We start from the raw sequence: 14,930 nt of genomic DNA on the forward strand, positions 1-14,930 counted from the left end.
CTGGGTCGTTAGCCGCTAACGCACCGGCTAACCGGGAACCAGACCTAAACTTTTCAGGGAAGACAGGGCCAAACGCTGGGCAGCGTGTTGAGATGGAAACGCTGCATAATGTTTTGTTCACAAACACAAATCATTCTCACCTCAAAGCTCCTCTGAAAGCGCGACTACAAGTTATTCCTGCGGTTCACGTAGAGCTGCGCAACCAGAGCTAACCGGAGCTAACGCGGTGGGTTTAAACTCTTACCTTAATCAATAACTCTTCATAACTAATCATAATTCCTCACAGGGGTTTGATGTAAATATCCATAGCGGTCAGCCTGTGTCCAGTTCGAGTGAAAGGAGGAGCGGGATCCGCGCTGAGGTYAACTTTAGACATCCAGCTGCTGCAGCGCGCGAGGCAACGAGCAGAGACCAGCGCTGTGATTGGTCAGGCTTTAAATGCATTAACTATAAACATATCTTTTAGGAATAAATCTGCTCTGATAGTGAAACGATCGGAGCATCAGAAACACTTGCAATCCGGCTTAAAAAAAAAAGGCAATTTTTATTTTATTTTATTTTCCTAAAAAAAGAAGAAAAAAAAAGGCTTAGCCTGGTGGTGGCGCTAGTAAAGCATGGCGGGCTGCCAGGCCTATAATACACTGGGGGAAACCCTGTATATGTTACATTATCTGTAATATACAGGTTTTCAGTGTGTTACCCAAACTTCTCTCACTTGGATGGAAACATGTGCTACTATAAAACCTCCATACAGCACCTTTGCATTTTGATTGAACAATAAGGCTGCATGTTATAGGACAACATAAAATATGTGATCAAGTTGATGAATGTCATGGTGACACTTTGACTTCTGATAAACAAACATACAGCTAAAAAAAGACCTAAAATATTACTAAGTATTTTTATTATGTGTTGAACATAAAAACAGATCAGAGATGGYAGATAAGCYAAAATAAAAACTCATGATGTATGCAGTGATGGCTGGAGAACTCAAAAATTATACTCAAGTAAGAGTAGCACTACATCAATATATTTTTATTCAAGTAAAAGTAAAAAGTAGCCATCCAAGAATTACTCAAGTAAAAGAAAAACGTATTTGGTTAAAAAGTTTACTCAAATACTGAGGAACTGATCAAATGATCAACCATTCATTCTTAGTTGGTTAAGAAAAAAACTGAGCAAGTAATTCATACTGAGGACTGTTTGCAATAATCAACTTGTACTTAACTAATCACAATCATTTTCTAACACCCATTAGATAGAAGTGAAATGTTGAGAGAAACAAAAATGGACAAAGAGTGGAGCTTTGAAGAACCTCACATATGATCATTACTTGCTCAGTTTTTTTTTCTTAACCAACTCAAAGCAGCTCTGGGCCATCCAGCAAAAACTGAAAAAATTAGGACAGTAGCAGGAAGTCCCACATACTTGGGGTAACTAGGAATCAAATGTTTGTATCTGATGTGGTAGACAACACCCTGACCAAAGTTATTCCGTCATGATAATGCTCGGGTACCTGTTTCCATGGATATGTGAGGCACAGAAAGCATAGCTGTAATGCAGCAGCATGGGGTCAACCAGCACGCTGTTCTCGGCGTAGTCCATGAGATCCTTCAGGTAGCTCAAGTGGCGGTGGCAACCTCGAACCCCGTACCGGGCGCAGTACTCATCCAGGACAAACACCTGGCCGGGACTGAACCAGCCCTGAGGACAAGCATGACAATTAACCTGCTGCTACATACACTACCATAAATACCTGGACAGAGTTCTGTATATTACCACAATGGATTTGAAATAAAGCAACTCAGATGCAGCTGAAGTGCAAACCTTCAGCTTTGATTCAGTGGGTTGAACTAAAAGATTGCACAATATATGAAGAAATAAAGTACAAAGTTAAAAGACAAACTTAAATGAATACATCCTTAGATCTTTGATTAAATATGCAAATAAATAATTGTTTAATTTATTTAGCAAACAGTGTATTAAATATCTCATTAAATCATTAAAATGTAAACTTAAACAAGTTGATGCAGATAATTAAATAAATGTAGATTCATTGTTCCTGTTTCTGCAGCATCATTATGAAATAATTTTATCAGTCAAAACCAGAGATCAAAGCCAATGGGCGGGGCTTACACTGATCACTTGAACTCCAATAATATAGCCTCTTTTTGAAAAGCATGTAATGGAGGATTTGCAGTTGTCCTATGAACTGGTTGGAGAGAAAACGTTTGACGCCCTGAGATGAAGTGATTGTGTTGAAAAACATTTAGTTCCTCACATTTTTATGCAAGTTTTAGTTCAACCTAAAGTTAAAACTGGAAGTCTGCACTTGATCTGAATTGTATCATTTAAAATTTATTGTACATAACCAAAATGAGAAAAAAGGTGACTCTGTCCAAATACTAATGGACAGAGTGAACTAGTATATGGACTGTAGACAGAAAAAAACCTATTAGATTATGAAACAAATAAGATGGGTCAAGGTGTAAGAGGTTGACGTAACAGTTTGTCTATAGGTTTACGAAGAATATGTAATGTGTCAGGTTGAAAGGTGTGGAACAATTTAAAGATCCTGAGATTTACATTAGTTCATTTATCTGGTGTGTAATCACTAAATTAGGCATGAAGCTTACAACACTAATTAACATTCTGCACTGAAAAACATTAACAAATTAGCACTGAGCTGGTTCCACATACACACACCCACGCACGCGTACACGCCTACGCGCACACACACACACACACACACACACGCACGCACACACACACCCACGCACAGTGAGCTCCCTCTGGCTGACAGCCGCAGCTCAGTGCCAAGCGACCGGTGACCCAGGAAGGAAGATGAGCAGCAGAGAAACTGTTTCACCTTCAGAACAGTTGGTTCCTTCTGAAGACCAAAACTCAACCAGACATTACAATATTAAGACACATCCTGAAAGCTAAGAAGAAATATCTATATTCATATTGTCARTTGGTTTTCATACATGTTMTTCTTTTGGCTGATAAAACCTTCATGGGAAACTTGGCAGGTAATCTGTTTAGTCTGCAGACGGTGAGAACACACACCTGCACACACACATGTCTGCGTTCTGTTAGTCCCAGCTAACTGCTGAGTATGTCTGCGCAGAATCATTCACATCTCTGGAAGATTTGCATTTATTTATTACTGTTAGAACAAGTTGAGCTCTGATTGTCTTCCAGGAGATAACAGAGGGGAGGTCATTCAAAAATTAAATATTTATTTATACTTTATTATAAAATAATTTGCTGAAAATGACTTTCTTCCTACTCAATCATCAACAGAAAGGCTTTATTTAGAATTAGAGCAAACGAAGCGGTCTTATAATTGCTGAGCAGCTTTTGTCATGTTTCCATTCAGACTAATCATATCTACCCCGATTTTTCACAACCAATTCACCAAAATAACTCAAACAGGTCCAGAGACCAGGGACCTGGGATCTGTCGAGCCTCTCTGGACTGGTAAAGAGTGACACTGAAAACAAGATCAGTGTTCTTTTGCTATGGAACATATTAAACACCTTTAATATGAAAAAGCAATCTGCACAAGAAGAGAAGGAAATGCACTAGGCTGCAAAACACACATCATAACCAGAACACTGGCATAGCAAGGAAAATGTTGAGAAATGCAATAATGTAAACAGCTTTACAACATTAGCTTCAAGTAAATTGAAAATATAAGTTATAAAAAAGACATAAATTTGAAAAAAAGTTATTTTTAGAAAATATATTTATGGTCTCATTGCGAGGCTGCTTCCTATTGGGTTTAAATGTGTCAAAATTCTCCTCTGTAGACCTTTTATTGACCCTCCTCCCTTCATCACTTTACTTAAGTTTCTTTCTTGATTTTTCTCTCTGGGCACAAGCTATTAATATCACACCACAGAGAGAGAAGGGGGCTCACTGATGGGCGTGAAGCGACAAGATGTTCCTCTGTGACAAACAGATGGCGCACTCCAGTCTTGGCTCTGACCGCTCAATTAGCAGCTAACAAGCAGACTGCCTCGTTAGGTTTCCATCAGCCGTGGCTGTGCGTCTCTGTGTCAGAGCAACAGCGTCTGCCGCCCCCCTCTGAGGGACGGCTCAACCCAAGATCAGTCCAAGCAGTGGCAGCTCTGAAACTACAAACACTTTTGCCTGTTTTCTTTTATCCATTCTTCTTTTTTTGGTTTGACTCAAAGATCATTTCGGATCGTTTCTCTCAATCTCTGAACCAAAATATTGTCTCAAGTCACAACTCTGGGAATTAATGCAGGAATAAAAATAAATGTAAAAAACAATGCTGTTCCTGTAGCTTCTGTTGACTCTGGTAATAGTGTGGAACAGAGCCATTCAATAATTTACCAGAATGGAACCAGACGTGAAAGCAAATGGAAGAATAAACCTGAGAGCACATCCAGAGAAAAACCAGTCAGAGATCACAATCTAACCAAAAGCATGAGAACTGAAGCTCCATCACGGCCACAGCAGATCCTTTGGCTCAGTTGAGTTGGAATGAAATGACTGCATATGACTTGACTGAATTTGGTCAAATAGTTTTAAAGTAAACTGCCTTGAGGTGACTGAAAAAACAGATCTGATTTCTGTGCAATTATGTGAACATGGAAAACAAAATGAAGCAGTCATACATTCATTATTAATAAATAAAACGAGACAAAATATTTGGTTTATGAACCCAGAACATCAGCATTCAGTTGTGACTGGTTTTCTAAGCAAAAGCTGTCTTCTTGGTTCCACCTTCACAGCAGCTTTAAATTGAGCTGTAGTACAAGTGTGGGTGAGTCAGAAAACACCACTGTAGGATTTTCACCTCTTAAAGGTTTTTTATTCAGATTGTATCCTGTCACAACCACAATTTTACATGTAGTCATATGTGGTGTCTTTCCTAATAAGAAACCTAATAATTTCAAATTTAAAGGACTAACATGATTTTAAAATATTTTTCACAATCAAGTTTCTATGTTGCAGTTGCTGCGCTAGACTTTTTGTTGTCTGTCATTTTGACTGACTGGGTCAAAAAAATCTCATCATAATCTAATTTAAATTTTTAAAGTGACTAAAGGGACGATAACATTTTGGACTTGCATTTTTATTAAAAGCCCAGTCTTCTAGGCCTGTCGCCTAGAAGACTGGGCTGCTCGGGTTCTCACTAAAACCAGGAASATAGAGCACATAACACCAGTTTTAAAGTCCCTACACTGRCTCCCTGTAGCTCAGAGAATAGACTTTAAAATACTGATGTTAGTTTATAAATCACTGAACGGTTTAGCACCACAATACCTTAAAGATCTGTTATTGTTGTACCAACCGTCTAGACCCCTCAGATCTTCTGGTTCTGGTTTGCTCTGCATCCCCAGAACCAGAACCAAACGAGGAGAAGCAGCATTCAGTTTCTATGCACCACAGATTTGGAACAAACTTCCAGAAAACTGTAAAACGGCTGAAACACTGAGTGCCTTTAAATCTCAACTTAAAACCCACCTGTTTAGAGTTGCTTATGGCTAAATTAGGGTTAGAGTGCGGGTTTTGATGTCTTCCATGTTTTTATGTCTTTAATGTTTTTAATTTCTTTTTATTTCTTTTCTACGTTTTAATGATGTAAAGCCCCCTGGAAAACGTCCCAGTTAAACAACGTTTAACTAAAGTTCTACGGGGTTTAGAGTCCCAGTTGACGGAGTTTCAACTAAACACCTAGAGGTTGGAGTCCTTGTCAAACGGTGTTTTTGACTAAAGTCCCTGAGGGTTAGAATCCCAGTTAAACGGCGTTTAACTGAAGTCCTAAAGGGGTTTCAATGTTTTTTTTGTTTGTTTTCTCTCTTTCTCACAGTTTATTTAATGTCACATGCTGTTTTTATTTTAATTTTGTAAAGCACTTTGAAATGCCTTGCTGCTGAAATGTGCTATACAAATAAAATTTGATTGATTGATTGATTGATTAACGATAAATCAATTAATCGCACGATAAATTAAACCTATCGACCTCATTTTAATTATAGGCTTCCTGCCTTTTTTTCTTTCTGTTGATGACACTGAATGAAAAAAGGCTCAACTCCAGTGCTCTCCACTGACCCTCCCTTCCTATTTCCTAAGTGTAATGTCCAGTGCACATTACACGAGTTGTAGGCCGACAGTCGGCCCATTTTCAAAACCTGAGACACATTAGYCGACAGAAATCCCAGGTATAACGGTTCGATCGGGTTCGTCGTGCCGTGTGGTGTCCAGCCACATGGGCACAAAATAATGGCTACAAGTCCAGTTAACTAATTTTAAAATCAGGAAATAATCAATGCTTTACTAGAATCTACCTGTGATGCATGTGGCTAGAGTCAGCATAAAGTCCTGACTGAATGAAAATCATTATAACCTATTTATGTTACGTTAACGAAGAACAGCTGAAAACTTACCGGGTTTATCAACTGAGGTAGCAATTTGGCTCCAGTTCYTCCCCTTGTCATTTCTATATTATTTGCACGAAATGCTGAATAAATATTAATGTTGTTTCCACATATCATCTCCAATATCCGCTGGACTTCGGGTTGCACCGTGTCAGCTGTTTGGGATTCCCCTCCATAATTTCCACTCAGAAAACACGGAGGAGAATCCACACTTTCTGATTGGCTACCTGCCACATTCAAAGGGCTGCATTGACRCTTCCAGTCGGGGGAATCCCTGATTTAGATCGGAGCGGCCACGACGATCTACCGTAACACACCACACACTGCAGGATGATCGGTTACAAAATCACCAGCGACAATCTTAGATCTAAGATTATCTTAAGGGGAAAATAGGGRCAAAAAATCGTGTAGTGTGAACTATTGCGTCAGGATGTTCCCGACTTCTCTATTTAAATCTAGTGATTACTGAAGGACAATATAGTATACAGACTTCATAATCTGCACTMTTTTGGTTGAATGCAGTATTTATTTCCGCTTTAGTTTTATGTTGTAGTTTTTATTCAAGTACGCTTTTCGTTAATGGAGACTGAGAATCCATTTTATTTTTATTTTTGTTTTGTTTATTTAGTTCATCAGTTCCAGTGTTATGTGTTCTTTTGAAAATAAAGTGTATCTATCTATGGCAGGAAATCACATGCAATAATAGCCATTTCCGTTAAATCAGTGTCAACTGGTCTTGAAACAATATTGTAAGATGATTTATTTTTCCTTTTCAATTAATATGGTTTCATGTGAGATTGGTTGTTCGCTGGGGATGTTCTGTGGATGAGTGGGGGCGCTGTGCCTTTGGGAGGATATGTTTCTTTCTTCTTCGAGGGTTTTTTTCTTCTTTGGGGGCTTCTTCTAATGAGGGGCTGAGACGTTAGGCTGTTCGGTTACACTTTTGAATAAAAGTCTACGCAGCTACGCTATTCCCTCTCAGTGTCTGCTCTTTCTCTACCCACGACCTCCTATTTTATGATGACACTGATTTAGATCACTACGCAGTGTTACACTGGTGGCAGCGGGTTGTGGACGCTTTCAGCGATTGGAGAGGTGAGCACATGCTACGCATGCAAACCACAGATAGCTCATGCTGCACGTGCTGAGCGGCGTATATAGCGGCTGCTGAAGACGGACTTTTTCTTTTTGCTCTGTCTCTCATCCTACTGCCGGTTACGGAGACGAATACACAACTATGGTGAGTAGTTTTTGGGATCAATTACCTTTTCATTCTATACGTAGTCGGGCCAGGCCGCACTACAGCCACATTTTCATGGGGGACGGAAAAGAGGATTTTTCAAAATGGTGCAGACGTTTTGAAGTGACTGTTGCTGCTGATCCCGATACCACTGAGGATAGTTTGGTGAAGCTGCTACCTACATGTTTAGGGGGTGCTGCTTTTAGTTACTGGGATAGCCTATCTGGTGCAGTAAAAGCTGACTATTCAGCCACAAAGGAGAAGCTGAAGAGCGTTTTTGGACAAACTGCTTATTTGTCGACTTTCCAGAGCTACATTAATGCACGCAGTGACCTTCCTGGTGAACCCCTTCCTGTGTTTGCTGCTGAGATTTACCGTTTGGTTGAAGAAGCTTTTCCGACTTACGGTGATAATGCTAAAAAGGGAGAAAAATTTTGACGCTTTGTTGCTGGACTTGATCCATACCTTCAGCTGTGATGTCACGAGCAGGGGGTTGACACACTGGAGACTGAACTAAGGTTTGCTATGCAGATTGAAACTTTTTTCGTAAACTTAACTCTGTCACCATTACTGACGCTCACCCCTTACCGAGAGTTGATGACAGTCTAGATGCGCTTTATGGTTTGCAGTACTTTTCTACCATGGACATGTCTAGCGGGTACTGGCAAGTACAAATGGATGCAGCAGACAGACAGAAGACTGTGTTTGCGACAGGTGACGGCTTGTACCAATTTAAGGTCATGCCAATGGGGCTTTAAAACTCACCTCCGACTTTCCAAAGGCTCATGGAGCTGGTTCTGAGAGGACTGCACTGGACAACTTGTGTCATTTATTTGGATGACATCATTTGCATGGGAAAAACCTTTGAAGATCACATAGGCAATCTCACAGACATTCTCATTCATTTTTGACAAGTCTTTTTGAAGTTAAACCCTAAGAAATGTGACTTTTGCAAACTTGCTGTGAAGTTGCTGAAGTACAGCCTTTTTGGGGCTGTGTTCATATTATAGACGTTTTGTACATAAATATGCCTTCATTGCTCAGCCTCTGCATAGGCTTACCCAAAAACAAGTGGTGTTTGAATGGACAGATGACTGTTCTGCCGCTTTTCAAGCACTTAAGGATGCACTGACTTCRCCTCCAATAATGGCATTTCCCAACTTTGAYCAACCATTTATTTTGAGTACAGATGCATCTAATTTTGCAGTTGGCGCTGTACTGTCTCAGATACAACAGGGACAAGAAAGGGTTGTATCTTTTGCAAGTCATGTACTTTCTAAAACAGAGAGAAAGTGGTCTACATATGACAAAGAACTGTATGCCATTGTGTGGTCAATTAGACACTATAAACATTATCTGAGTTGCAATCCTTTTACAATCATCACTGATCATCGTCCTTTACTCAGCTTAAGGAAGATGGATGTCACGCATGACCCTACCGGACGCAGGGGTCGTTGGGCATTGGAGTTGGACCCGTATCAATGGACAATCACTCACAGAGATTGCAAGAAACACACAAATGCCGATGCCATGTCACGGATACCATTGGTGCAGGACTCAACTGAGGTGACAGTTTCAGCAATGCCTGATGGTCACTCTTGTCCTTGTGATATGGAAAAATCTGTTTCACTGGCCGAGTTGCCATGTTCAGGCCCTGAACATTCAGAGATGACCAACGTTGTACCACAAGTGTGTTGTGTGGACAACGATAGGACATGTCAATATGGGGTTTGCCACATTACAACAGACATTATCCAATCAAAATATGGACATTGTATGCGCACAACACTCTGATCCTGTTTTCTTTGAAGTGTATACCTGGGTAAAAAACAAGAAACGTCCCTACCTCAGACAGGTAAAAGGTAGAGTTCAGAGAAAACTTTGGTGGCAGTTTCCTAAGTTATTGCTATGCAATGATTTGCTTTGTCGCAAAGGTCAGAGTGCACCGGGGAAACCCAAGGTCTGTCAAGTGTTAATTCCACCTGCACTTGTTACAGAAACAATGCATTTTCTACATGGTAATCCTTGTTCTGGTCATTACAGTGCTGAGCGTACATTTAAGAAGGCATTGACAGTGTGTTATTGGCCAGGAATGAGATCTGATATTGAAAACTTCTGTAATCTGTGCAAGACGTGAAGCTTTCCRAAAAGCTGTACCAAAGCACAAAGCCCCTTTGCAATCTATTCAGACTGACAGACCATTTCAGTTGGTCTGTACGGACATTACTGAACTTCCGGTTACCTCTCTTGGTAATAGATATGTGTTTGTGGTACAGGACCATTTTACCAAGTATGTAAATGCCTATGCTATGTCTGACCAAAAGGCTGCCACAGTAGCACAGTTACTGTGTGAATGGTACATACCTGAACATGGTGTTCCTGAGGAACTGTTGTCAGATCAGGAACGACAATATGAGTCTGAAATTATTCACACAATTTGTCAGAGACTACAAATGACAAAGAAAAGAACCTCTCCATATCACCCAATAGGGAATGGTATGGTTGAACGGTTTAATCGGACTCTGAAAGAGCAGTTGGCCCGACTCATTCAGGACTATGGAGGCGAGTGGGACCACTACCTCTCTGCTGTAGTACTTTCTTTCAACTCTACTCCTCACTCGAGTATGAGGTACTCACCATATTTCCTTGCTCATGGACGAGAACCCCGACTACCTGCTAATGCCCATATTTCATCTCCAAAGGTTTCTGATTGCCCACAAAACTATGGTTCAGCACTGGCTACACGGATGGACGCTGCTTTTGAGACTGTTCTTCTCCATCGTGAAGAACAAAAACGAGAGTACTATTACAACAAAGACACAAGGTTTAGGCCGTATACTTGTGGTGATCTGGTATGGATAGATGACCCCACCACACAACGACAAAAGCTTTCACCAAACTGGACTGGACCATATAAGGTTGTATCTGTGGATGAAAAGGGGCTCCTTTACAAGCTGGTGGATGTTAAATATCCTCTGGCTGCAACCAGAGTCATTCACTATGACCGTTTAAAACCTTACCGTAGCTCCACAGACACATTACCCACAGATGTATCCCAGTCTGTGTTTCCTCCAAATAGGGACACACTGCCGAGGTATACCGCTTTGTCTGGTTCATTGCCTTGGCTTTTTTGCCAAACAGCGGAAGTATGTAAGATGATTTATTTTTCCTTTTAAATTAATATGGTTTCATGTGAGATTGGTTGTTTGCTGGAGATGTTCATTGGATGCGTGGGGGCGCTGTGCCTTTGGGAGGATATGTTTCTTTCTTCTTCGAGGGTTTTTTTCTTCTTTGGGGGCTACGCTATTCCCTCTCAGTGTCTGCTCTTTCTCTACCCACGACCTCCTATTTTATGGTGACACTGATTTAGATCACTACGCAGTGTTACAATATTATCGTTTATCGCAATAATTTTTTAGACAATTGCTCAGCAAAATTTGTTATCATGACAGGCCTAAGTCTTACAAGAGCAACATAGGTGTAAATCCCGGAGGGTGTTCSGACCCCCCCTATCTTGGAAAAGTCTAAAATTGTCCCCCCCCCAAAAAAGAAAAATCATCAAAGAAATGTTTGCATTTAAATAATATAATATGAAAAGGCAAAAGAAACAAAGAACAAACTAAATCTGCCATTTATCTCAGAAAAAAATAAGAATTAATTTTAGGCCCCCCCTACCATTGTTAGAACAATGGTTCAGTCCAAAGTTAAGGAGGAGCAACAGCCTGAATGGCACAGGCTCATCAGAGCCACTGAAGTGAGGAGCTAACTGTTAGCTGTGGCTCTGCAGCACTAACATAAAACCTCCAGTAAGTAAATACTTAAAAGACATGGAACACCTTTTATTTGCGTTCACTGAACACATCACAATATAGAGCAGACTGCAGTTTGTTATTTTCTTACTTTGACTGAATCATGATAATCTGCCTCATTAGCAAAACTGCTACACTGCTTTCAGACTTAAGCTTTCYTGTCAAAGGTAGCAAACATCTCATTCATATTTAACCCTTTAACTTTTAGTTAATTAGAAAAGTTTGAAACRGGAGGAGGGGCTGAGCAAGTGGACCAGCTCAGAGTGTGKGAACCAAGAACAGAAGAGAGAACAGATAGAAAAAACAGAAAGTTATGCCTTTATTTCTCACTGTCTTCAACGTAGAGCCTTTAAAACCACAAAATAAAATCTGAATATTTTTCTATATAAACCCTGGTGCTTAAAATGTTACGTTTAAGTTAAAATACCCCCCAGATATTTATTTCTATCTAGCTGTTGGTTCTTTGTCACTCAGGACATGGCAAAACTAAAAAAAGGCTTAAAAATGAAGCAACTTAAGTTATAATTTAAATAGGCCATAACTTGTATTGGGAGCCATTTCAATAAATCTGAGTTTATGAGGAATTTTATTAAGAGCAGTTACTCATTAAAGCTTTTGTATTTAAAACCTTAAAGTTTTGTAAAAGTGTAGCAGTCAGACTGAACAAAACTCGTATAGAAGCAACATTTGAGTTTTAGCTTTATTTCTCAATAAGTTGCTTACTGAGAAAAACACATTTGATGTGCATTACTAATCATTTTTGGTCCTGCTGCTTGAATGTGGTTTAAAACATTTTAAACCACATTTTACGTTACATTTCAATGTAACTTTGGTGACCCCCCCAAAATTAGTCTTAGGAAATTTTCCCCCAATAATGAGATGGGATCTACGCCCTTGATGAGCAATGAAATGTCTCCAGGGAACTTGCTGCAGAGGCTCTGAGGTTATGAAAATTTGCGTCACACAGACTCAGACACGTGGTTATACAAGGTGGATTGACAGGGTGGAGCAGCTGGAGACCTAGCAGGACTCAGACATCCACCTGGATTGACGGCACGATTTCTTCCTGGAGGATGAGCTGACACAATGCTGCCATCAACTAATTGTTCTCTCGCTCCTGCTATTATCTTTTTACGTTGATGAACATCAAAAGTAATCCTACATCAGTTTATCTGTTCCTTCTTGTACATTCTGCTCTATCTTCTCAAACTCCCAGTCAGTTGTGGCATATGGCCACTTCTACTGATCCAGGCTGTGGTTCTGCTGGAGGTTTCTTCCAGCAGAACCTATAAATTTCTGCTGAAAGTTTGTGCCTTGCTCAGCATGAGAGATTGTTGTAAAGTCAACGACGCTACGCGAGCGATTGTCACTATGTGCTGGTCAAGGAGGAGTGAATGCTGCAAGTCAATGACTTCATGCTCAGCTGGGTTTTCTTAGAAATTTTTAAGCTACTTTGAATAATAAACTGAGTTTAATTTACTGTAAAAACTGAATATTAGTACTAGTAAAGTACAAGTCAAATAGAAACAAGATACAGGTTGTTTATCAAAGCACAGTAGATGAATCTGTGTGTTTCACATGCATGTGATGGCTGAATGTGACTGGAGCCATCTAGTCCCAACTTTAGCAGTATTCTGATGAGTAGACATTTACCTAAATCACTGAAATGGGCTTGAGATTCGAACAAAACGGGGGCTTAACTCATGTGGATGCATAGACTTGGCTATTTATTTCAGGATCTGTTAAGACAAAATTAAGAAGGTAGGTTTCTGCTTCAGCACACTAAAACTGCATGAACCTGCGTCCTGGTCTCTCAGAAGCTCAGCAATAGTCTGGGACAGAATATGAGCTGAGGCTGTAAATTTATAGGTTGACAGGAGGCTAAATAGGTCAGATTCTTGCAAATTAGAGTAAATATTGGTCTTCAGATGCTGTCCACTTCAATGATCAATCTCATTGTGCTTCAGCAGCCAGAGGGCTAAGAAGGGCGGAGCATTGGGACAGCAGCATGCTACTAATGGTCAAAGTCAGCTTCTGCAAACACTCAGTTTTATTTCTTTTTACCATCGAGATGTTTTTAAACTGGGCTGCACAGTGGCACAGTTGGTAGAGCTGTTGCCTTGCAGGAAGAARGTTCTGGGTTTGATTCCCGGTCCCAGTCTTTCTGCATGGAGTTTCCATGTTCTCCCTGTGCATGGTGGGTTTTCTCCGGGTACTCTGGTTTCCTCCCACAGTCCAAAAACATGACTGTCAGGTTAATTGGTCTGTCTAAATTGCCCCTAGGTGTGAGTGTGTGTGTGCATGGTTGTGTGTCTCTGTGTTGCCCTGCGACAGACTGGTGACCTGTCCAGGGTGACCCCGCCTCTCGCCCGGAACGTTAGCTGGAGATGGGCACCAGCAACCCTCCTGACCCCACTGAGGGACAAGGGTGTAAAGAAGATGGATGGATGGATGTTTTTAAACTAATTTCAATTCAAGACCAAATTCATTTGAGAGACCTGCGTCGGTCTAAAGAGTCTGTACATGCTAAGTTTTATCTAAAAAAGATCCTGATTGTGTGAACAACTCCATTCTGGTCGTCCAGTTAAGCCAAAAGAGTGTACAGAGCAGAAAGATGTAGAGACATGACTCTAGGTTTGGACTGGATCTGTCTGGGCTCACAGCACATTCACTGGCCAGATTTAACCTCCTCCCCCTCAGGAGGAGTTTGGCAGCAGCGTGAACTCCAGCGACATCCCAAACTTCGGCCTAATTACCATTGTTGTCATTGGGTTCAGCTCATTTTCAATAAAATATGACCTGGTCTGAGACATGAATCCAAGGCACTTCTCAACAGATGTCTCCCACGCCTAGGCCCAGGCCTTTTGTAAGAGTGCTCAGTGAAAAGGGGCTCAAGTTGGAACAAAAAACCCTGCAGTGTTCACAAAAGACTGAGCAATGAAGAGCTGGCTGGACAGTGTGAATGGAGCGGTCTAATTGCAGTGCTGGAAGGAGTCCTTGTGAGGTAGGCAGACAAACCAAAGAGGCCCAGATGTCACTCTGCTGAACATCTCGTTGACTTGAAATGCAAGACAAGACAGCATGACTCCTCAGCATCAAAGTTRGTGTTCAGAGGAAACCTTTGTCAACAGTTTTTTAAGAACATGCTTTTACTAACAAGGCCTTACAGTTTGAACATATCTGCAACACATACTCTTTACTGGATTCCAAATGAACCTCCTAAAAGCAGTATTAACCCAGACCGTTATGCATGCTGTGTTCTCATCAACAGAGGCAAAGCTTTAACATTTATAGAAATGATTGAAATAGACAATGAGCTCTTGGTTTATGCTTTTAAAATATATACAGGCACAGCCAACACAGCCAAGATACTGTGCAGAACCCACAAGCTCCCAGGTCTCTGGTAGAGGACCTGAGGGTGAGAGAGAGACAGAGAGAGAGAGAGAGAGAGAGAGAGAGAGAGAG

The 14,930-nt window shown here is 40.7% G+C and overlaps 1 protein-coding gene across 6 annotated transcripts in view; it reads right to left on the bottom strand.

The window, feature by feature from the left end:
- cadps2 (Ca++-dependent secretion activator 2) overlaps nt 1–14,930 on the bottom strand; it is a 282,773-nt gene that overhangs the window by 123,638 nt on the left and 144,205 nt on the right. For all 6 annotated transcript variants that reach the window (XM_017305475.1, XM_008410955.2, XM_008410954.2 and 3 more), the window contains exon 13: nt 1,517–1,704. In XM_017305475.1, coding sequence (XP_017160964.1) covers nt 1,517–1,704 — 188 coding nt within the window. The remainder of the gene's footprint in view (nt 1–1,516; nt 1,705–14,930) is intronic.

Source organism: Poecilia reticulata, linkage group LG6 (assembly GCF_000633615.1).
Source record: "Poecilia reticulata strain Guanapo linkage group LG6, Guppy_female_1.0+MT, whole genome shotgun sequence".
Taxonomy (NCBI): Eukaryota; Metazoa; Chordata; class Actinopteri; order Cyprinodontiformes; family Poeciliidae; genus Poecilia; species Poecilia reticulata.